This window comes from Lepidothrix coronata, unplaced genomic scaffold (genome assembly GCF_001604755.1).
Source record: "Lepidothrix coronata isolate B3197 unplaced genomic scaffold, Lepidothrix_coronata-1.0 Scaffold8, whole genome shotgun sequence".
NCBI lineage: Eukaryota > Metazoa > Chordata > Aves > Passeriformes > Pipridae > Lepidothrix > Lepidothrix coronata.
In genome coordinates this window covers 8,807,297-8,830,796 of record NW_016690188.1, presented here as the reverse complement: position 1 = coordinate 8,830,796, position 23,500 = coordinate 8,807,297, and the positions used below count along the sequence as shown (strand labels likewise).

The window sequence follows — 23,500 nt, the reverse complement described above, 5'->3', positions numbered from 1 at the left end:
TAGGCAGGATATGAAGTGCCTAACATGTTGTTCCCATTGGAAAATAGCTTTGTAATAAAACTCTTCTTTATGATATTATAAGAAATATTTTTTCCATGATTTTGGATAATATTAAAAAAAGTCCTGTTACATTTATGTTTTAATATAATCTTGTGATTATTGATTATTTCTTTGTGGTCTATATTTTAAATCACCTCATCTTTTTATAACAAGATATCTGATTTATCTGATTATCTACACTAGTATAAAGGACACTGGCTCAAAACCATTTCTGCCATTGCCACAATAAAAGTCTGTTGTGTTTATAAAATCTATGTATGTACTTATCTGAGACAGACCAGTTTGTCCTTAACTTGGTGGCTATATCAGGCGCTTAAAAACAAAATGGCAAAAACATAGTGGCTCCAGTCCTATAGCGACTTGAGGCAAGAATTGGATGGAACTGTATTTTCAGCCATATAACTTCAAGCTTCTAATGTAGTTCTCTTAGAATTACTTCTGTTGAAGGAAGAGCTCGTGCAAAACATTCTTTTCATATATCCCATGTGCAATCAGAAGCAAAAGAAAAAGAGTGATTTAGGCTTTAGGGGGAAATTCAGCTCTGGAGAGATCACTTATACTCCCTGTATAAGTGTGTAACTTGAACTGCAGCTGAGTCACAGCACATTTATACTTCAAACTCAGGCACTTGGTAACTGAGGAAATCTTACTTGGTTTCTCTCTCTACTGAGATACTGACATTGGAATAGCCATTTCTATGTAAAATCTTTTCTTCAGTGCCTGAAGCCTGTTCTGGCTTCTAAAGAATTGTGGAACTGAACTGATCTATGGTCCTCAGTAAATGTAGATACTCTAAGGAGCTCTGAAATGTGGTGGGATTCTTAAATGTTCTTAAGATTTTAAAAATAGTTTTAAAAATAAATTTGTATTTTGTGTGGAGGAGGACTGTACAAAGCTGAAACAGAATATATATATAAGCAATATATTTTGTCAGCTACATGCTTTTTTTTTTTCTTTTGGAATTTGTACAGGAAGAGTAATAATTTCATATATTAATCAGGAAGCAAAATTCCAACCCACATAAACTTTATTTTTTCTCAGGCCTTCAACTTTATTTTAGAAGGGGATTGCTTTGTGATGTGTGTGCTTTTACAATACTGTTGTCACTTGTCATATAACTACTTCTCTTTTCATAATATAGAATTTTCATCTTCAGGAACAGGGGCTTCATCATATGAAGGTTTATATCTTCATCTGTTATTGATTTTTCTTTCCAGTGCCCAAACTGAGGAGTACTGCCTAAGATAATCCATAATCTTGAAAATATTTTTAATAATTACTTTTCTAAAATATTTCACCATTATGATTAAAGAGTATCAAAAATAACTAACCCTAGAAAACAGTTTTGGCACTGGAATTGGTTTGAAAATGTTTCTTTTTGGCTGGTGCTTCAAGGTGTGTGTTAGAGATGAGCATGTAGTTGCTTTGATTATAAAGTGCTTAGTCTAACAATGGCTTGCAATTTTTAACTTATCTACGAGATCACATCTATTTTTGCAGCTGCAGAGCCTTGCAGAAGTAAGTAACTGCCTAAAATAATTAGTGGCTGTTTTGCTGATGCTTAACAAGCTATATAAATAAAGTCTGAAAAATAAAATCTGATTCTGTTACTACCTGGAGAGATGTGTTTTTCCGTTACTGTCAAGGTTGACATCCAGTTTTAAAAGACTTTGTGACAAATATTTATATAGTGAGGAATAAATATGAGTGGATTGCAGTTGAAAGGTAGCATTCATTCATCTGCACAATACTTCATTTACTGTCTTTCTTAATAAAATAATATTAGGTTAAAGACAAATAATTTCTTGGAGTCATTTTCTGTAATACATGATAATCAACCTTCTGAAAGTAAACAATTGAATATTAAATGTTAAAAAAAATAGAAAATAATTCTTTTGATTCCAGGTTTGGGAGGGGTTTTTTGTTTGTTTGTTTTAAAATTTATATTTTGTTTAGTTTATTAACATCAGTAAGTAGTGAATATATTAATACATATCTGTACCTCAAATCTAGTCAGACTGAGATCTGATGTGAGCAGTTCAGTGTTAGAATTTTTAAAACACTGAACATCATTCCAACAATTCTTTTTCATTCAAATTTTGATTTATTTCTGATTCAAATATAAGGATATGGAAGTATCCCAATGCAAACTAAGGAACTACAGTAACTATTTTGTATTGTGCAGATTTTATGTGACTTTGTGTTGACTGGAAATTACATCAAGACATCACATTCATTTTTACTATCTGTTTGTGCTACTCAGCAGTAGCATAGTCATACAAGGCATAACCCTTCACTGTCACTTTCTTATCTCAGCCTTCTTTTCCTGTAATAAATAAATGCCTCCTTCTTTGTGCTGCAGATCACTCCAAGTGATATTAGTTGCAAGGTTAAGAACCTGTTCTCATCTCTTTTTTTTTTGTACCAGGATCATTTGTTCAAAGGCAAAAGATAGGATACAAGAAGGAAAAGAGTATAGAATCTTTTCTGTTCACTCAAAACTATGTAATATTTTTCTGCATGTGTGTTGCTTACCTTGTTCTAATTATCTTTACATCACTCATTCAATTTATCAATCAATAGCCTTGGCATGTGTTTGATTGTTACTGAAAGAACAATTAACTCCCTAGAGTATAGATTTTAATTAGCTCTAAAAGGAGCTTTTTGTAATATCATTCATCTAATAAATTTGCAAGGCATAAATACAAGCCCTAAAGATAACAACAGTAATGCAAGTGAGGCTTCCCTATGTATATTTTTCTGCTAAAAACCAGAACATTGTTAAAAAATACAATTTTATGACAGTAAGCATTAGCAGTGAAAATGCTTTTTCAAGTTTTTGGATATTATAAATATCTGAAAATAAAAAATAGCTGTGGTGTGCAGTTTCCTAGCTTAGCCATTAAAACTGACAAAAATTTCTAAATACTTCTTAGTATATGTTTTTAGCTAGATTAAAACATTGGGAAATTTTAAGCTGTTAAGTCATGAAATAATTTTATTCAATTTAGTTGGTTTATTCATTTTAATCAGTTTATTGTCATTGGAATTGATTGAGAATTAACTGAATTTGTGGACTTTCAGTCTTGTATGGATTTTAGCCTACTGAAAAGGGAGTTGGTGAGAAACAATGCGCTGTAGCATTATGATTAAATTTTGCAGTAGTCTGTTTTACACTAAAGGATAGGCACAGAAAAATGATTTTAAAATTTAGAACAATAGGATTAGCTCTGTTAACAGTAGGGGGTTTTCTGCTATGGTGTGCATCTTTTTTGTGACTGTTTAGCTTGATCATTGGCTTGTGCATTTAAATGATCGCAAATATTGTTTTTCTATTAGCATAAATGTAGTACCCTTTGACATAAAGGAAAACCATATATTTGCAGTGGGACAGAAGTTCTCTTTATTCTGGGGGGGATTTACTGTGTGAAGTGTTATTTAGTATAAGTATTGTACAATGAGGAAGGAAGTTAGGAACAAGTATAGTATAATTACTTTACATTCATATGGTATATCCAGAGAATAAAGCGTTCTTACATTACTAATACTAATACCTAACTAATATCTAACCTTCATTCTAGTGGACTTGATAGTAATGTTAGTTGCCTTTCTGGCTCAGTAATTAACAATATAATGGTAATTAACAAAGATATAATTGTGATTGTTTTCTGTTAGTAAACACTGGAGACACTGAAGTTGGCTTTTTACCAACATTTGGGCCTTGTTACCTAAACTTTTATGGAAGTCCAAGAGAATACACTGGATTCCCAGACCCATATGATGAATTAAACTTTGGAAAGGTCAGTTTCCTTATTAATTGTTTTAATAAAAGAATTAAACCCAGTTGTTTCTAATCAATAAATTAATTAATTTTAATGTCTTGTCTTTTTTTTTGTTTCACATTGCACTGCTTTTGGTGTTTCTTTTTGAATAATATATTATATTTAAGATTAATAAGGAAGTATAATAATATTTACCATTCCTATCTGTCTTCATTTTGAAGGTGTTTTTGATAGAGCAGCAGTGTTTTTGATGATTTTCACTAACTGCATCTTTGCATGCATTTATATTTCTTATTTCCTTGCTTTTTACTTCTAGCGTTAATTAAAGCCAAGTGCTTAATTTCACTTGTTCACATATGTACATTCATGCCTCTGCAGGAGTTCTTAGAACACTTCAGTGAGACCAGAATCATGTACAGCTAAAGAAAGTGTATGCTTCTGTAGGACAAATATATAAAGTTGGATTTGATGTGTGTTTATGTTACAGGGAGAAGGAGTTGCTTATAGAGGGAGAATTCTGGTCGAACTGTCTACAGTACTTGAAAGCAAGCCTGTTAATAAAAAGTTAGAGATGATTCCTAATGATGACTTGCTGGTTGTTGAGGTAAATACTTGTTTTATCCTTGTCACTGTTGATAATGGAGAGGTGCCTTGGCTGGTTGTCTTTGGAGAATCATCTAACTCACAAACATCAAAACTAGATTTGAATCTCTGAATTCGAAGGGGTGTTTACTCGTGGTTATTGGTGACTGAGGAGTGGTGGCTAAAAAAATGTCATACCCTCGTAGCAAGAACTGTTAATTTGAAACATTTTATAGTATCAAATACAGTAATTTATTATACACGTTATATGTTTTGGTTTCTTCTCAGAAAGTAGTAAAGATATTAAAGTTATTATTTCCATTAAGAAATTATTGCTATTCTTTTCTATAATTGTGGATCCTGTTTTACAAATATTGAAATACAAGTAAAAAGATTGTTCTTGTAGAAATACCAGCGCAGACGGAAGTTCTGCTTGGCTGCTGTGTTTCATTCTGCCACCATGCTGCAAGACACTGGAGAGCCTATTCAGTTCGAAGTTAGCATTGGTAACTACGGCAATAAGTTTGATACCACCTGTAAACCTTTGGCATCAACAACTCAGTACAGTAGTGCTGTTTTTGATGGTAAGGATGCTGCCAGTATGGGGATGAAAGACTCTAAAATTCTGGGTTTGAGATGCTATTTTGTAGCTTTGGAATGTCAGCCCTGACTGCACTGCACACTTACTGAAAATATGACAGAGCGTGTGGCTTTCCACAGCTTTTGAGATGGAGTTGCATTTATGGAATACATGCTGCAAAGCCTGCTGGGGTTATTAATGAGATTTTGACAGAATTCAGTGAAATCTTTTGACCGTCTCCTAGATGTGCACAGGAAAATTTGCAAGGAAAAAAAATCACATTATTTTACAGGTATCTAGGGGTTAAATAGGGAAAACACCCTTTGAATATTCTGATTTAGAATAAAATAATAACTTGTTTTTAAACCATGCATCTTGCAGCCTAGAAAAAAAACCAGCCTAGCTAGATCACAGGAAAATATATTCTGCTATAATTTTTTTTTTAATTAACTACCAAGGGGAGTATTTCTTCCATTTGTATTAAAAGAAGTAATCAGTCTTAATCTGGAAAATAATTATTTTAATTTTTTATTTCATATTAACAGGTAATTTATTTTTTTAAAAATCTGTCGGATTTTGAAACAATTTGAAGTAAAATTTGCCATTCAACAAACACTACAGTGGCTTGAAAATAAAACAAATCCTTGGATGAATTTGGACTAGCTTGCATGTCCTTAAATGATTTGTAGTACAGAAATGAAATAAATATAGCAACAATGTACAATATTATACTCCTGCCATGAATTCCAAATCTAACATGCAAATGTTTCACACCAGGTAATTATTATTACTACTTGCCATGGGCAAACACAAAGCCAGTTGTAACACTGACTTCCTTTTGGGAGGACATAAGTCATAGATTAGACGCCGTGAATGTACTCCTAAACATGGCTGAAAGACTGGTAAGACACTTAAAATCTTCCTTTTGCTGCTATGCTTTTCATGTTTACTTTTTTTTTCATTTAGACATATAATCAAAAAGTGACATTTTAAGCAAATTATGGAACAGTTTTCTGACGCTTTAGCTCCTTTTTTCTGATTCAAAATTAAACATAGCTCAGTGTAACAAATGGCACTGTTAATCATAGGTCTGCATTTTGGCAAGGCTCAGTACACTCCTGATTGAATCTGCGGGGAATTCCCAGGGGAAGGAAAAGTCCTCGGTGTTAGTTAGTGGCATGTTAAGTCTGTGGAACTGTTATTTGTTTTATAAGCTAGGTGCAATATCATATATTGTTACAGTGAGGAAGAACATCAGGTTAGTTCTGTTAAATATGAATCAAGTTTGAACATCTAAGTCTTTTTTTGATTTGGTCTTTACACAGAGAAATAAATAAGATCAAAGTCTTAAAAGTCCTATTGACCATAAACCACAATGGAAGTTTATAAGTGCAAATCCTTTTCTTTTAAATTCTTCAGCAATCCAACTTAGCCACCTTAAAATCAGGAATGCAGGCTAAAATTTCTGAAAACCGATTAGCTGAGATGTGGTTGAAGCTGATTGATGAACTTACAGAAGATATAAGGTAAAAGTACCCTTTTTATCTCTTATGTTATCATTCTGGGCCTGCTCAGAATCTTTGCTATTGCCTTTACTAAGTCAGAAAACAAATTCTAAGGACTATAAAACTGACTATCCCTATGAACTGACCTAAGAACTGGAATTCCAAAAGTCTCTGAAAGTAGTAAAACATCGTTAATATTGCCAGTGAAGTAATCCATCTAGTTTTGTAATTCCCCTTTATCTCAGGATAGTTTATTACTAACAGTGATAAAACAGTATCTCTTGAAAAAAATCTAAAAATGGGAAATTAGGTCTCTCTGCTGTCTTTCTACCATTTTGCCTTCTTTAAAATTCCTCATGTACCTTTGGTTTACCCATGTTTTAATGTTGTATCTGAAACTGAAGAGGGAAGAAATTCTATGATTTACTGGTAAACCCAGAACAAAAAGTCAAAAGCTGTGGAAGACTAAGGGCCATAAAGATTGTATTTTTGACTAAGTCTTTAGTCAATATGTTTGTATGTATGGAATTGTTCAGAGAAGGCAATAGGAGCCAGCATTTAGGGTTTTGAAAGAGAATATATTCTAAATAAAGAGGAAGGAATTGTATGAGAGACATTAACAGAATGAGATATTGAGATGGGGAGAGTAAACAAGTGGATGATGAAACAGCACAGGAAAAGGAAAGGAAAAAATGACAGAACAGTTATTGTCCATAAGAGTAAATAACATGGAACATGAATGAAAGAACAAATTCATCAAGTTGTAGAGCCAATATAAAATTGAAGAGAGGAAAAAGCAAACAGTGGAGGTCAGTATATAATAGCAAAGAATTATATGAAAGAAAGCTTATGTCAGTATATACTAGCAAAAAATTATATTATAGAAAGCTTATGTCTAAATATAAACCAGTAACTTCATAGAATACCTGCTGTGATCTGGAAGACAGCAGTAAGAACTGAAATACTCTAGGAAAGCAAAATGTGAAGGGCGAACTGTTGTCACATGGAGCCATCTAGTGAGTGTGGGAACTTCAGGTCAGCTCATCAACCTGGCACATCTTTACACTGTTATTAATTCAGTCCATTATTTTATAAAATATCACTCAACAGTTATGGAGCATTAGCACCTAGATATATCTCCCAGATGATCTTCCTGTTGTTCACGGATACAATGGGTTTTTTCAGCTCATAATGTTGAATTCATAGAAGATTTTTCCTTCTTGTGCTAAAGTTTAAATGAGTTAAGAGTTTGAGAGAGTTTTCAGTGCACTACTTAAACCTAAAATGAGGTTACTTTCTGGAATTTCTGATCAGGTACCTTTGATTTATGTCTAAGTACTTGCACTCAGGGCAGATAGCACTTGCATTCAAATTAGTAGAACTAAGTGCAGTGGAAGGCACCATAGTCAGTATCAAGGTTTTACAGAATCAAAACCCTTAGAAGTGCATAGCATGTCATTAAAAGTAGGTCAAAGAAGAGCCAGTCTTTTCAAACTAGACAGTGTCTTCGAAAAATTTTACACTTTTTCTAAAGGATAATATTAAACACCTCCTGGTGAACTCTGTTAAAGGGATACAGTCATTGGTCTTTGAAAAGCTGCCTTTTCCTCAAACCTCCTCCAACTCAAAAAAACTAATTTCTCCTTGTTTTTTCTGTGATGCTCTCAGACTCATGGTGTGATTTTTTGGGGTTGTCCTGTGCAGACCGCAAACCCAATGATCCTTGTGGGTCCCTTCCAGCTCAGGATATTCTATGGTTCTATGATTTCTTGGTTCCATTGAGTAGTTACTCTGCCCTCTAGTGACTCAGAAGTTCTATGTCATGGATTTTTTTGAGAGTTCTTTGATGTTTTCATGCCAGAGGGTTAGATAGTCATAGACAAGAACTGTATTTGTATATTGAGTTTCTGAGAATTTACAATTTCCATTGAAGGAAAAAAACCTAATCTTGGTCTGAAGGCACTGATTTCATTTTTGAGATGTACATTCTGAGACAATAATTTTTTTTATGTGAATATACAGGGAAATGGATTTTGCTTGGTTTGTTTAGCAGCAGTTACATTAAAGCATACACATCAAGCTGTTCTACCTTGGTGTTTGTATATTTAAGTACACCATTTCCCTTGCTGTAAACACTTTGTCAGGTGGAAATCTCTGCAGAAATAAATGCTATAGCACTCTTCCCATGGTTTTTAATAGCAGGAAAAAGTGACACTCAATCTCTTGCCTCTGTTTGCATGGCTGTATTCAGTGTGTGGCTAAATAAAATCCACTAAGGTTATTAACCATAATTAATATTCTCTTTTCAGTAAACCATTTCCCCTCATAGAAGGCAAATCTAATATTACAGTCCTTGACACTCAGATAGAAAAACTGCGCCTCAAGTCTCTCAAGCAGATTGGAGAAGCAGCAGCAAGGATGAGAAATGAAGCTACTGATGTGAAAGCCACTCTGACAGAAATTGAGGACTGGTTGGATAAATTACTGCAACTCAGTGAAGAGGTTAGTGCTACACAGTACTGGTGATTCAGTTAGTTTAGCAATACCTCTCTAACACAAATAGTTGTAAAGTTCACTGCTGATCAAGCAATATCTGCTCTCCTTAGGAAAGTAATTTTATATGCTGCAAAAGTAAACATGTTCCCCTCTGTAATTAAGATTTACTTAAACATAATGTTCTTGTATGCTAACTGTCTTCACTGAGAATGTGTGTTGGGTAATGAACACTCTGTGATTTATGGAATAGACTCTATTCTGTTTAAAATGATTGTATTTTGATCTTTCCTTTCTTCCAGAATTGCAAGTCACATTACTGGTTCAGAGACTGCAGGATATATGTTGTCTTTTCATAGCTTGTTAGCCATAGAAATCAACTTCTAACAGAGTTAAATCTCTTTGTTTCTGTGTTTTTTAAATTTTCAGCAACATTTCCTGGTTTCATCTCTGCTATCTCATAACTGGTTGTCACAACATTGTAGAAATTTTTGATTTGTTGCTTCTGCTCTGAAAAGATACTGATCACAAAAAAAAGAGCAGACTTGCAGCTAGCATAAAAGATGTGCACAAACTGCAAGAAGATATTAGGTGGTTTATGTCTTCTGCTAAAAGTCTTGTGATGATATACCCTTAATATGGAAACATCATAAGCACTTACATAGGTAGCAGGTCAATAAGGTGCGTTACCATTTGGGATCAGTCATTATAGTTGTCATAAGAGGATTGAGATACAAAATGTCTCTAGAAATATTTAGAAAATACATAAGAACTGTTTTTTTAATAGAACTTACTTGCCTTCCAAAAATCTCAATGGTATCTTCTATGATTCTTTCAGAATTATGTCTTGCTTAGTAAAGCAATTTCCTCTATTTATAATAAATTCATGGCAATTGTTGATTCTTAGTGATAAATTCTTTGACATAAATCCTAATTTATGTTTCTGTTTTCTAAGCACTAGATTAGCTTAACGTTGTATTAATTATTATTCTTATCTTTCCTTTCCCCACAAATAACCTGCAGCCACAGAATAGTATGCCTGATGTAATCATATGGATGATCCGAGGGGAGAAAAGACTGGCCTATGCTCGTGTTCCTGCACACCAAGTGCTGTATTCCACAACGAGCCCTGAATCATCTGGTAAATACTGTGGAAAAACCCAAACAATCTTTTTAAAGGTACTTTTTTTTTTTCTTCTTCAGAAATGATTAACTCCCTAAACTGAGATGCCCTCAGACATGAGCATGAAACATGCAAACAAACTATGAAAAATGGAATATCTAAACTCAGGACAGATTAAAAGCCAACTGCATGTAACTTCTCCAAAATATCACAGAAATTGTAAATTCATCATAAGCCAGTTAGAACCAGATTGCCCTTGATCTCTGAGGCTTTTCTAAAAGAGCACAAACTTGTGACAGGACTTTTAAAGTGTTACTGTTGGTATTTCTGGGTTGGACATGCATGTAGACTTTCAGAGGGAATAATAAGTGTAAGTCAGAGAAGTTCCAAAAACGCATTCGAAGTTTTTGATGGTTTTCTGCAAGTAATACAGAGCACGTCTACACCCAGAACTTATGTCTCTCTGAATTGAGTCTTACTCTTGAATAGGAATATCTCCATTTAAGTTTATATTATCTTCAATTGAAATAAACGTAACCTGAAAAAAAGCAATCTGACTGTAAAACAATAGCACTTACAGAGTTTGTCAATGTAGCAATAGTTACACTGAATAATGCTTCAATGCAGACAAGCCTGTACCTTCACAGTTCTTTGCAAGCCCCCTTATCATGCATTGATTCAGTGTGTAGTGAACCATCCCGATGAACCTCTGCCTTTCCAGAGTCTCCTGCAAGACACTCAAACATCAACAATGAAGTTATTGTCAAAATCTTGTTGAATAAAACTTGGGAGAGAATACAGAGGAACAGGGATGATACTACTTTTACTATGTTTGGTTTTTAAATGCCCTAGGCAGGTATTATTTAAAGAATACTTCCTTCCTGGACTATTTATTACTGGCTTTTGAGAAAAAGCAGTACAGGAAGTGATAAATAAATCACATATTATTACTCCTCATATCTCTATGTTGTTGCATATGTTTTACTGAAATCTACAATACCTGCATAACATAACAAAGAATAACATTTTTGTTTGTGTGCCAGTACCCACAGGACAAGACCAAAGATGTCAAAATGCCTGCAGAGTTGCGAATTAACATTTGGCTTGGGCTCAGTGCAGTGGAAAAGAAGTTTAATAGCTTTGCAGAGGGAACATTCAGTGTTTTTGCTGAAATGGTATGCCCATCGTTGCTTTCTTACTTTAAACTTGGACATGAATATTAGGAATTCAATGCAATTGGAACTCTTTTGAATTTCTTTGCATGCTGGACAGAGAGGTAGAGTAGTATTTATTATAATGAAACAAGTAGACCCCATTCAAGGCAATTAATGATCAAGCCCATTGTGCCTAGCAGACGAACTTCAGCAGACCAGATTCTGAACTGGTTGATCAGGTACAAATCTGGTTAACTCCAGTGATTTCAAAGACATTTATTTTAGATTTTTATCAGTGTAATTAAGATTGGGATCTAGACCATTATGTTTTGGCACGGGAATAACCGTTTTCTTTTAATTGCTTCTTCACTACTACAAATTATACTTCAATGCAAGTAGTTTTGCTTAATAATGGTTCTTTTGTAGCAGTGGAAAATTTACTGCTACAGGAAAACTGGTCAAACCCAGTAGATTTTGATGACAAAAAGCTATGTTATGATAACATTTCAAAGGTAAGAGGTAAGAATAAAAATGATTGAAATAGTCCCACAGCATATAATAGAGATTTTGAATGGTAATGGTAAGTGGCAGATGTCTCTTATATGTCACATCACCCAGTGGTGCACATAATCCAATATCAGTAAAATAGCTAACGAAACAAGACATTTTTACAATGGTGTCACCATTGCAGTTATGCTTAAATATTTAGCAGTGCTGTAGTAAGTTGCTTGAAGCAATGGGTGTTCAAAGCCATTTTTTAAGTATAGAGTTTAAGATACTATTGAATATCTCATTTTTTGCTCTTCATACAGCAGTCCAACAATTTTACAGGAATAAGAGCAGAAAACTCAAGACCATCATAAATTACAAATAATCTCAGGAAGGGAAGTAGACTATATAAACTGGGCTAACATCAGAATCATTGCCCCTGGTAGCTACTATGATAACACTTTTCCGTGTTACAAAATAAGATATTTTAAATAGGAGGAGATTTGAGATGGAAAAGAATGACAGAATCATGCATTTAAGGAACAGAAGGAACTTGTTTGAATAATATAACAATATTTTACTTAACAGAGCTTTAATTTTGAGGAAGCTCGAATGTAGTTGTAGAGAGGCAATAAAATGAGAAGATTTGCTTTACCAAGCAGCATAGAAGAAAATTAAAAAAAGAAATTAATGATGACATTGCAGAGTAATGGAGAAAGGGGGTACTTAATTTCAGAGAAAGGAAATGTATAACAGAATGATTCATTTGTAAAATATACAGAAATATTTGTTTACTATTCCTAAATAATAATTTGATTTTTACTTTCTTCCCACACAGTATGAAAATCAGGCTTTCCTTTTTGGAAAGTGGGGTACCTCAGGACTTGTTGGTCGCCACAAGTTTTCTGATGTCACAGGAAAAATCAAACTGAAAAAAGAGTACTTCCTACCCCCAAAGGGCTGGGAGTGGGAAGGAGAATGGATGATTGATCCTGAAAGAAGGTCAGATTTTTTTAATTCTATGTGGGCAGCAATAAAGACATTTGTAGTCTAGATTAAAAGCTCCTCCATGTTTTCTTCGCTGAGAAGGAGATTTTAAGTTCAACATTCTATGACAGAAAAAAACAGCCGATAGTCAAAGCTAGTTAATAATGCTAAAATTAACATAACCTTTTTTAAAAAGTGAAATAAAACAGGCAACAGAAAGAATGCATCCATTTCCTAGGAACCAGCTTATGGTTTAGCAGTCCCCATGTCATGATGGCTATATTACTTATTCTTTGGGTCTTGGTGCCTCATCTTTATAAAAGGGATAATAATAGTATTTCATACCTAGAAAGCTACTGTGAGATTTATGTGTGTCTCTGTGAGATTCAGCGATCCTGCTGTGATTGTTTCAGACAAGACCCTTGGATTTCTGGGTCTTCCCTTGGTAGAAGCTTAACCCTGACACCCAGTATAAAGCTTCAATTCGTGTTGTAGCAACACCATTACAGCATTTGTGTGGTGGTTCGCATACGCTAGGTGGTTTTTTGTGTTTATTTCATTAAGTGTTGAGAAGTTCCATCATTCAACAACTGATGTAGGTAATTTCTCAAACTGACTCAAGGCAGGAGTTGTTTTCAGATTCTAAGGTTATGGTGCCATATGACAACTCCTCCCCTGCCAGACCAAATTCATGAGGTGTCAGTTCTCCGCCAGCTCTAGCAGGGTCAGTCTTTCTCTGTCAAAGGTTTTCAACTCTGGAGTTGTGCCAGTTCAGCTGTGTTGCCACACTTTAAACCAGACTGGGTACATTATTTTTTTCATAAACAAAAGCCAGCATGAGAAAGAGACTATTTTCTTCTTTCTTAAAAGAAAATATTCACCCCATTTTAAATTCTTGTGTTATGATGGTGAAAAAAATATAGAACTGTTGCTGTAGAATAACCATGCAGGAAAAATGTATGCTATTATTTGATTAATTTTAAAATTGTATCTGTCATAGGTATGAATGGATGGGGGGTTTTTCATATTAAATTAATAGCTTTTATTTCAGTGAATAATCTGACATGAAGAAAAGCAATAATATGGAGATATTTTCTCAGATAATGGAAAAAGCCCTCCCACTGAAATGCATGGTTTTGCCATGCATCTGCTTTTACTGGGAGAAGATCTGCCTGGCTGTATTTGGCCAGCAAATGGCAGTGTAGAACACACTTCAGCGCGTTCTGAACTGCAGTGAGGCACTGAGGGAAAGCAAAAGGCTTTTGATTGATTTACTGTTCCCTCATTTCTTTTATTTGCAAATTAGAAAATACTAGCCAACTAATTGCTTGCCTTGTCAAGAGCATAAAGGGAAACAAATTTAAGTACATTGCCAAATTTTGGTGCATGCATAGATGCATGCACCTTAGAGACACGTGTAACTGCCATACACAGTCTGGGGTTTCCTACATTTAAATATATGTTGTTTTTTCTTTTTTCAAGAGGATGTATTAAAAGCAGATCCTGAATAACACACCAGTTAAAATACTCATGCTAGTCACTCATATTTATGAGTAATGTTCCTCTTATTGCTTACTACTACTGGAGTTGCTTCAGTTTAAGAAAGACGTTCTAAGGAAATAAGTGTCCCTCATATAGATGGAAATCCAGAATACCACCACATGTGCATGTTCTGTGCTTTGTTTCTATATGTTTCTCTGTAGTGAACTAAAATATTTTTGATTTATTATTACATTTATTTTGGATGTGCAGTTTGTTGACTGAAGCTGATGCTGGACATACTGAGTTTACTGACGAAGTATATGAAAATGAGAGTCGCTATCCTGGAGGGGAATGGAAAGCATCTGAAGAGAGTTACACAGATGTGGTGAGACTTAAAGTTTTCACTGGATAAATAAAGGTTTAAGAGAAGGAGTTCTATGCTTTGCTACACAGTGTATTTGCTCTATTAATGCACAGAACTGTTATGTTTTCCCTACATAAAAGAATGGAGAAAAAATTCCACCCCCACGCGAGTTCACGTGTCCTCTGGGATGGATGTGGGAAGATGATGCTTGGAAATCTGATCTAAATCGAGCAGTGGATGAGCATGGTGAGATTTACTGTTTATTTGCTGATTATCAGGAAAATCTGTTGTTGATACTGAAGGATGATGTACATCAAGACTGTGGCAATATCCTGGGCATGACAGTGGTTGCCCTGTGGAAAAGTATCAAGGAAATATTTGGGTAACAGTTGCTTAAGGAATCCGACTAAATGACCTTGAGAAAGTGTTCACTGTCTGCATCTGTTTCTATTTCCATTTTAATCACTGTTCCATCAAACTCACCGTTCTCATTGAGTCTTTTTTAGATCAAAAGCTATTTTGTACAAGACACATAATAAATGCATTTATAAGTGCTTACTAGAGAATCTCATAGTCTAAGAAGCTGTATGTTAGTCTTAACTACAGCAGCAGATGACAATATTGAGCCACAAGCTTTGACAACTTAAAATAATGAAGGTTAATGCAAACAACAGTCTATTAACATGAGAGGTTTCATATGGGAAAGCTGTGTGTATAAACAGCGGGCTTGGAAATAGAATCCACCCTATTTTTTAAATAAGTTTCCAGAACATTTTTCGCAAGTCCGGTCTTAATGCAGTCCAGTGGTTACAATTGGGCCTATAAGACATGGATAAGTAGCAGTAACTGAGGTTTTTTAGAGAAGTCCAAAACTTGAGACGTGAAACCTCTGTAATTGCACTGAGAATATGTGGCAAAGCTAGATTTGGATCTTTTGAATAATTTACCTGCGAGCCTTTAACCGTGTGATGAGTTGCCAAACAATGCTAAGAAGTGAATCAGGAGGTCTGGGGACTAAAAGAAGTGAGGAACCTGTTTGTGTTGGTTACACACCACACACGTGTGTGAAGGATTCCTATATTGCTGAGAGAAAAATAACTGCTCTGAATTTGTGTGGGAAGAGAGACATGCAGGACTGCTCAGGATGAAACAGACAGTGTGCAACTGATTCTTAGGAACTTCTGAAATGAAAAAAGACTTCAAAGTCTTTTTGTGAAGAGTCTGGTGCTCCTAGACAGAGTTTTTCATATTAGATGTACTGCTATCCTGATGAGGTTAGAAAATCCTAAGTGCACCATTTTCCTGGTGTTACTTTGACTTCCATATGCTTGTTACTTACACTAAATTAAAACTGCTACCAGCTTAGAAAGTTGTGATATAAACAACCTTGTAAGACCATAATTTGGATTCTGCAGCAATAGGAAAAGGCAATGTATCATAGCAAAGAATTTACAGGAGATTGGTTTGGTGGTTTGAAAATGAATAATGAAAACAAAAATCTCTTGGGAGATTCTGGAAAGCCCAGAATTTTGAAAAACTATAATGAATTTTTATTTGTTCTAAAACAGCTGAAAACTCTCAAATAGTTACTACTTTTAAATATAAGTGAAATAGCTAGCTATTAGGATAAAACAAATCTTTTCTTTATCTTAGTGTATTGATATCTGTCTTAACTGGAACCTCTGTTAGGAGTCTGCAGTAACTTTTTAATGAGATGACTTTAAATTAAAGTCTGAGTCCTAGATATTTGGCAAATGAATTATATTACATAGTCAAAATACTAGTTCTTAAAGTTTTATGATCAGAGTTCATATGGTTGGTGTTCCTTTAAATGCCAATCTGCTGGAGTTACAAGAGTGCACAGAACTCTTATTTAAAGATGAGTTTTTCCTGTGGTGAAGTATGAAAATGTGATATCAACATCTGAAAAAAAAACAAGAATGAGAAGAAAAGAACTTGAAATATATTGTATCTGTTTTAATATTGAGATTTTTATTGTCACATATATTAGCATCATTAAAATGTCATCAGTTGCCCCCTGGCTATTAGACATTTAGGTTCTGCAGTGCTGAATAGTCTTGTGTGATAAAGCTTCATCCTTTACAGTCTGGTACAGACTGTACCTTTAGGTACAGTCACTCTATTTCCCATACTTTTCTTCTTTGTATCTTACTTCTATTTCTGAAAATAAACCAACTAATCAATTCTGTTTTAGGGTGGGAATATGGAATTACTATTCCTCCAGACACTAAGCCCAAGTCATGGGTTGCTGCAGAAAAAATGTACCACACACATCGACGACGAAGACTGGTGCGGAGACGTAGGAGGGATTTACCTGAAGCAGTAACAGCAGGAAGGGTAAGCAAAAGAGAGATCCAGTCAGGGACTTGCACATTGTAACAGTCTGAGTTTCCTTTTTTTTTAAAAAAAAAACTGCATGAATTTCTCATTTCCTGAGTAAAGAAAAAATGTAATACCAAACAAAAAAAAAAATCTAGAACAACCTTTTATTTTTTCATTATATTCCTTTTCTTTATCTTTTTCTAAATTGATGTTACTAGCTTTGGTTTATAAGGGGAATTTTAGGCCTGCCAGAGCAAGTGCTGCTTTTTTTCATTACGGTCATACAACACTATGGATAACAAGAATTTGTGTCCTCTAGGGAATATCATCATATGAAGATCAAGAAGGATGGGAATATGCTTCCTTGATTGGCTGGAAATTTCACTGGAAACAACGCAGTTCTGATACCTTCCGTCGAAGACGATGGAGACGAAAAATGGCTCCCTCAGAGACACATGGTGCTGCAGCTATCTTTAAACTTGAAGGTGCTTTGGTAAGGGATAGTGTATCAAAAAAGTCTTTCAAAGGTCAAACTGTTAATTCACAGTAAATAAACAAGTATATCAGTCATTCTTAAATTGTTAGACTGATACGTAACTAAGAAACTAATACAGTTTATATTGTTTAAATTATTTAAAGTCTGAAAGGGACCATTAAAGTTGGAGTAGAGACTCTTGTATTAGTATTTTTTTATATTTTATATTGCATAGAAAATATTAGATATTATATATAATTTATATATTTTATATTTACTTTTGATTGTTTTTATTACTTTTTTTTTCAATTTTTTTTTTACTGCATTACATGAGATTTAGAGCAAAAGGCCAAATTACTAAATAAGCCTTCTTTAAGTAAAAACAAGTAAAGTGAAAAGGTAGCTCAAGATTTTCATGCACATAATTTAGATATATTAACATGAGCACAACAAACAAGTGGCACTGAAACAGCTGCCCCTGATTAGTATTTGCATGTATAAACAACCAAGCACAAGAAAGGAGAGCAAGTGTTGGAGAAGCCAGAATGTCATATGTCACATGTCACAAATAGATGACCAAAATGTAATTATTCCTCGCGTTTTCAGGTTACACAACTTCACAGATAAGCTCTATTTATCAAAATACAAATTGTAGCAAATCATGTGAGAAGGCTACTTTGTTTTTATAAAATATATAGGACTTCTGAGTCTGATTGTATAGCATTAACAACAGTTTGCACTTTTTTCTTGGTTTGTTTCTCTTTTTTACATCAAATGATGACCAAGGATTCGCTGAGAGCATTTTCTTTTTCCACTTAATTTGGTTTCACAGGGTTTAATAATTCCTATATCAGTTTTGCTTATGACTGTACTTCCTGGGCTATTGCTTGGATAAAGCCTTAGAGCAGTTCTCTGCAACAGTGCAGTGCAGGACACCTGCAACCTCTCCTTCAATCTGAGCTGAGAGGTAGCTAGTGTAACTCCAGAAATAAGACATCCTGGAAGTAAGATGAAATGGTGGGATATGATTTCTGCACAGCTTCAATGGCAACAGGAAATGACCTCTGGACATGAGTAAACATCTTAAAGTACATTTACTCACAGAAGTAAATTTCTCCTTGCTATGGAGGAGAGACTGAAACCCATAAATTCACACACAGAGTCCCCTTTTCTCAGATTCCTTCTATGTTTGTAAATACTCAATAACTTTTTTCTACATATAACTTCAGGGAGCAGACACCAGTGTTGATGATGGAGAAGGAAAGAGTTCTGACAAAACCAAAGACTCAGCTACAAAGGTGTTTGGTGCCAATACACCTCTTGTTTCCTGCCACTTTGACAGTAGGTTCTTTAACAATTCCTTTCTGAAAAATCATATCTGTTTCTCCCCGGTTTCATAATACTTTACGTTTTGCATCTAGCTTTATATACCTTCTGTTAAAATGACTATCAGATCCCTGATTGGGCCCTAATTAGGTTATTAAAATAAAAATTACAGTTTGTCATTTTGATGTTTTAGTTCACTGTCACACAGCCATTTTTAAAACCTGTATGGGACAGGAATTCTAAAGCTAACTATTGCAGCACCTGAATTTATGCTGTCTTAAATGATGCATCTTTAGCATTGGGGTCCCTCCATGACAATGCAGGGAGCTAATGCAACAGAGATGATGTATATACAGTCAGTTTTTTGTTGTTTTAGCTCACTTAACCAGCTCAGTGCAGGGTCAGACAATGCCTGACACAGAGGAAGCAGTACCATGTAGTTGAGTTGGCAAAGTGAACAAAACTGTAACTTTGCCAACCTGGATTGGTTTTAAATGCCTCGTAATCACTGTAATGTGATTCACAAAAGCAGGGACACTGAGATGGGAGCCACCAGTGCTAGTTAACAGGAATAGAGACCAATCCTGAAATTTAAAATCCTTTTTGAGGAGCTCTGACTGGAACACTTGTCTTTCTTTGGACTCTGCAGAACTTGATTTCCCTGCTGGGAATGGGTGCCTAGATCTTAAATCTTTTAGAACCTGAGGAAAATTATTGCAGTTTCTTTTTAATAAATACCACAGTTGGAGGAAAATGACACCTTCTCCTGCCAGAGTTCAGAGGTTTCAGCTCAATGAGGCTATGAGTGGCTCAGATTTTTTCGAGGGCTGAAGGGGTTAGAGGTGATACCTTTTAAAGAAAGGCTGTAGTAACTGCACCACATGCTGTCCTGGGTTTGGGAAACTCTCACATCTTCTTTTAAAGTTATTCCACCTTACCTGCAGTGTTTTGTTGTTGGTTTTTTTTTAATCTTTTAGTTCAAGAGACAGAGTTGCAATTGGGATAATTTTCTAGAGCGGAGAGCTAAAAATGTGAAACACTCAGGTCCCTGGAAGTGCTGTAGTGAATATTTAAATTAAGCACAGGAATGCCCAGTTATTGATTCTCTTTGGATGAGCTAGATTGTCATGCTGTTTCAAACAGGAGTTTTTGAATACAAGGATTTTTAGATGATCATATGGCGAAAAAAGCCCAAATAGCATTAGAGGGCTTTTTCATTTCTGCTTTGTGTTGGAACAAATGTTCTCAGGTGCTAACTGAGGTATTAATATACCTGTCACAAGAAAACCATAAATGTTACTACAGTTCTTGTGTTAAAATGTGTAAGGCATTTGAATAAACTCAAAATATCTTCATTACAGAAATGAAGCCCGTATAATGCACTTGAACTGTTTTTATTTATTTGATACAGGAGTATATACTTACCACCTTCGCTGTTACGTCTACCAGGCAAGAAACCTCATGGCTTTAGACAAAGACAGTTTTTCAGGTATGGGAAAATCCTTTTGCCATGAACCAGTAACTTGATTTAGCTGTAGAACATCTTAAGGTTTGTGTGTAGGTCCCAGCTACTAAAACTGCTCTGTAAAGAAAGTCTCAGCTTTGTTAGGTATGATCTCTGGTTAGTACTGCCCCAGAAGCAACCAAAAATGCAGTGTTTTATGTGTGCAGTACCTGTTGCTCCCAATGAATACTCAGTAAGAGAATGGGATTTCAAATACGGTCTGAATTTCCCATGACCAGTCCCTTCCTCTTGCCTTAGTTTCTTCTTCTAACCAAAGTCTACATGCAGTTTTTTTGTGCAGGAAGCTTGCACAAAAGCAAGGATGGAGAAAGCTGGATGGCTGTCACATCACCAACTGCCTCTCAGTGTTCAGGTTTTTTTATATGGTGTTCAGGTTTTTTTATATGAATTCATTATGGAGATGAACTTGTAGAAGAACTACACTGTGCCTTACTAAAAAGCATAACTTTTTTTCATTTATAAATGTGTACTGCTTGCCTTTTTATTTCCAGCTCTTAGGTATTCCAACAGTATTGTATCCATTTGACATCTTTGTAGTCAGGCTGATACCCAGATTTATCAAAGATTCAATTTTTGCAAATTAAAATTAAAATTTCACTGTGAAGTCAGAGAGCAAATTGAATTTAGATTCTGTAAGAATAAAACTTTACACTTCCTTTAAGGAAGTTCAGCAGAAGATAAAGCTGAAATTAATTTTCTTTCCCCATAATCCTCCATTTGCATCCTTTTCTCCCTGTTTTAAGTAATAATTGAGTGAATGTAATGCATTTGTTACAGAAGATATAGCACTATACATATTTCAGTGCTATTTTCTGAAATGAGGAAGGTTTCATACCTGTGTGCATTTGGTCTTACTTCACTATGCAGCACTTAAAAGCAATACACACAATAATAAATGCCTCTAATTTGCATATGTGTAATTCAGGACAGGCACCTCATATGCAGTCATACATAAACTAGCTCATCTACATTTTATTTTCCCCTGAAATTAGCTTTAAGAGTTAGCCAAATTTTGTAAAACTCTGATCAGGTACCTAGTCAGAAGCTATTGAAACTGACCTAAAGATAACCTTTAAAATTGCCTTGAATCCTTAGGAATTGCAATTTATACAGGAAACATCAATGACCATCGTCAGATGCCTTCTACAGAGCTCTTGATGATTTAAAGACCTGCCAAACACTGGGCCTAGACCACTTTAATCATTCAGCTGTTTCACAAGAAGAGATTGCTATAAATAAGCATGTTTGAAACCAAAGATTGATCTGAGCTATATAGCCTGGGAGAATTTGTTGTTTGGCAACTATTCAGAACTAGAATTATTTCTTTGTATTATTTATGAGGCTGTATATCAATGGAGATAACAAAAAAGAATTTCTACAGACAAGATGTAAGAGGAGATTAGTATAGACAATGTTTCATTTTAGTTTTCAGGTTCTCTTTCTGATTTACAAAATATTTTATCATTTTCATTTATTACTCTGTTAATCAAGACTTGTATGAAGGAAGCGATTTAGTAATCAAATGGAAATTGCTCTATTAAATGCAAATTACATATATGTGTTTGTTTTTGTTTTAAACAGAATGGCTTAGAGCTGGTAACAACACAAAAAAAGAACATAGTGTATTTGATTAAAATTGTGATTGCGTGCTTTATGACTTGATGGGGCTTTGTTTGTCTGTAACTCTGTGCTTTTAATCTTTGTATGATATTCCAGATCCATATGCTCACGTTTCTTTCCTCCATCAAAGCAAAACAACTGAGATCATTCATTCAACTCTAAATCCTACATGGGACCAAACTCTCATATTTAATGAAATTGAGATCTATGGGGACCCACAGACAGTAGCTCAAAACCCACCTAAAGTTGTTATTGAACTTTTTGACAGTGACCAAGTGGTAGGTGAAATCCTTTTACACAGATTGCTTTTTTATTTATTTGTATTGGTTGAGAATACATTAATGGCTGTGATTGCTATTTTTGGTTGCAGGGTAAAGATGAATTCCTTGGAAGAAGTGTTTGTTCCCCCATGGTCAAGTTAATCCCAGAAGAGGACATCACACCAAAACTGCTCTGGTATCCTGTAACAAATAACGGCAAAGCTAGTGGAGACATTCTTTTTGCTGCAGAACTTATTTTGAGAGACAAGGTATATGTTTCTTTTTTTGTGTGTGTATGTGTAATATAATATGATACATTATATATCCTTTCAAAGTGAGAGAATATGTGAAGAACTATCTTAATACTTGCAAGGTATTTCATCTAAGGAAGATGAGAAAAACTTATACTCGTGTTTATGTCTTAATAGGGTGGTGCCAACCTTCCAATTCTTCCATCACAAAGAGCACCAAAGCTTTACATGGTACCTCAAGGAATCAGACCAGTAGTTCAACTCACTGCTGTTGAGGTATGGCTTACTCTTAAACTAACTGAATATAAGAACAATCATCTCATCCTCTAGACAGTAAGTTTGTGTATTTGCTTAAAGAAAACTTAAAAAATCATAGTGAGAAATATGGGGGATTCTCTTCCTTACGTGTTTTGGAATTTCACTGTTTCCATTAACATTCCTAGAACTAGAACCTTGAAATGTTTTGCCAGTCAGATTTTATTATTTAAAAGACTTTATTTCTTTCTTCCTACTTTTTGAGTATTATATTAAGCATATTCATATCTCTTCCCACTTTTGCTTGTACTGGATTTTATTTTACAGATTCTGGCTTGGGGGTTGCGAAACATGAAAAACTACCAACTGGCACCTGTTATGTCTCCGAGTCTCATTGTGGAATGTGGGGGTGAAATGGTGGAATCTGTGGTGATCAAAAACCTCAAAAAGACACCGAATTTTCCATCTTCTGTTCTCTTCATGAAAGTGGTATGTTACAAAAAAACAGCTGTCTACAGCAAAATAAGTTATTCTATAGTTTTAAAGGTCAAGGATTTGTTCTGAATAGAAGAACTCAAACATATGCTTTTGACTTACTATAAGCAATTTATGAGCCTGAAAATTCTAATAAAGATCATGTAAGTGTGTCTGTACAGTCACTGATAAGTGTACCATTTTATATGCACAATCCATTGCAGTATGTATATTTTTTTTATTTGAAAAGGCATTAATTTACCTGTAGATATGTGGCTACTTTCCTACTGCTATGATGGGATCTGTGCAAGAGTCTAGAAAATTCAAGACTTGGGGCAATTAAAATTGTTCTTACTGATTTTTATTAATT

At 34.7% G+C, this 23,500-nt stretch overlaps 1 protein-coding gene across 5 annotated transcripts in view; it reads left to right on the top strand.

The window, feature by feature from the left end:
- MYOF (myoferlin) overlaps positions 1–23,500 on the top strand; it is a 66,820-nt gene that overhangs the window by 26,744 nt on the left and 16,576 nt on the right. For 3 of the 5 annotated variants that reach the window (XM_017804095.1, XM_017804092.1, XM_017804097.1), the window contains exons 17-36: positions 1,202–1,240; positions 3,736–3,860; positions 4,330–4,446; positions 4,831–5,008; positions 5,782–5,906; positions 6,424–6,530; positions 8,819–9,011; positions 10,026–10,181; positions 11,169–11,300; positions 12,607–12,770; positions 14,508–14,622; positions 14,742–14,847; positions 16,817–16,959; positions 17,264–17,437; positions 18,649–18,760; positions 20,157–20,234; positions 21,987–22,168; positions 22,261–22,419; positions 22,579–22,677; positions 22,984–23,145. In XM_017804095.1, the coding sequence (XP_017659584.1) occupies positions 1,202–1,240; positions 3,736–3,860; positions 4,330–4,446; positions 4,831–5,008; positions 5,782–5,906; positions 6,424–6,530; positions 8,819–9,011; positions 10,026–10,181; positions 11,169–11,300; positions 12,607–12,770; positions 14,508–14,622; positions 14,742–14,847; positions 16,817–16,959; positions 17,264–17,437; positions 18,649–18,760; positions 20,157–20,234; positions 21,987–22,168; positions 22,261–22,419; positions 22,579–22,677; positions 22,984–23,145 (2,666 nt within the window). The remainder of the gene's footprint in view (positions 1–1,201; positions 1,241–3,735; positions 3,861–4,329; positions 4,447–4,830; positions 5,009–5,781; positions 5,907–6,423; positions 6,531–8,818; positions 9,012–10,025; positions 10,182–11,168; positions 11,301–12,606; positions 12,771–14,507; positions 14,623–14,741; positions 14,848–16,816; positions 16,960–17,263; positions 17,438–18,648; positions 18,761–20,156; positions 20,235–21,986; positions 22,169–22,260; positions 22,420–22,578; positions 22,678–22,983; positions 23,146–23,500) is intronic. The other 2 variants (XM_017804096.1, XM_017804094.1) reach the window with 1 other exon arrangement.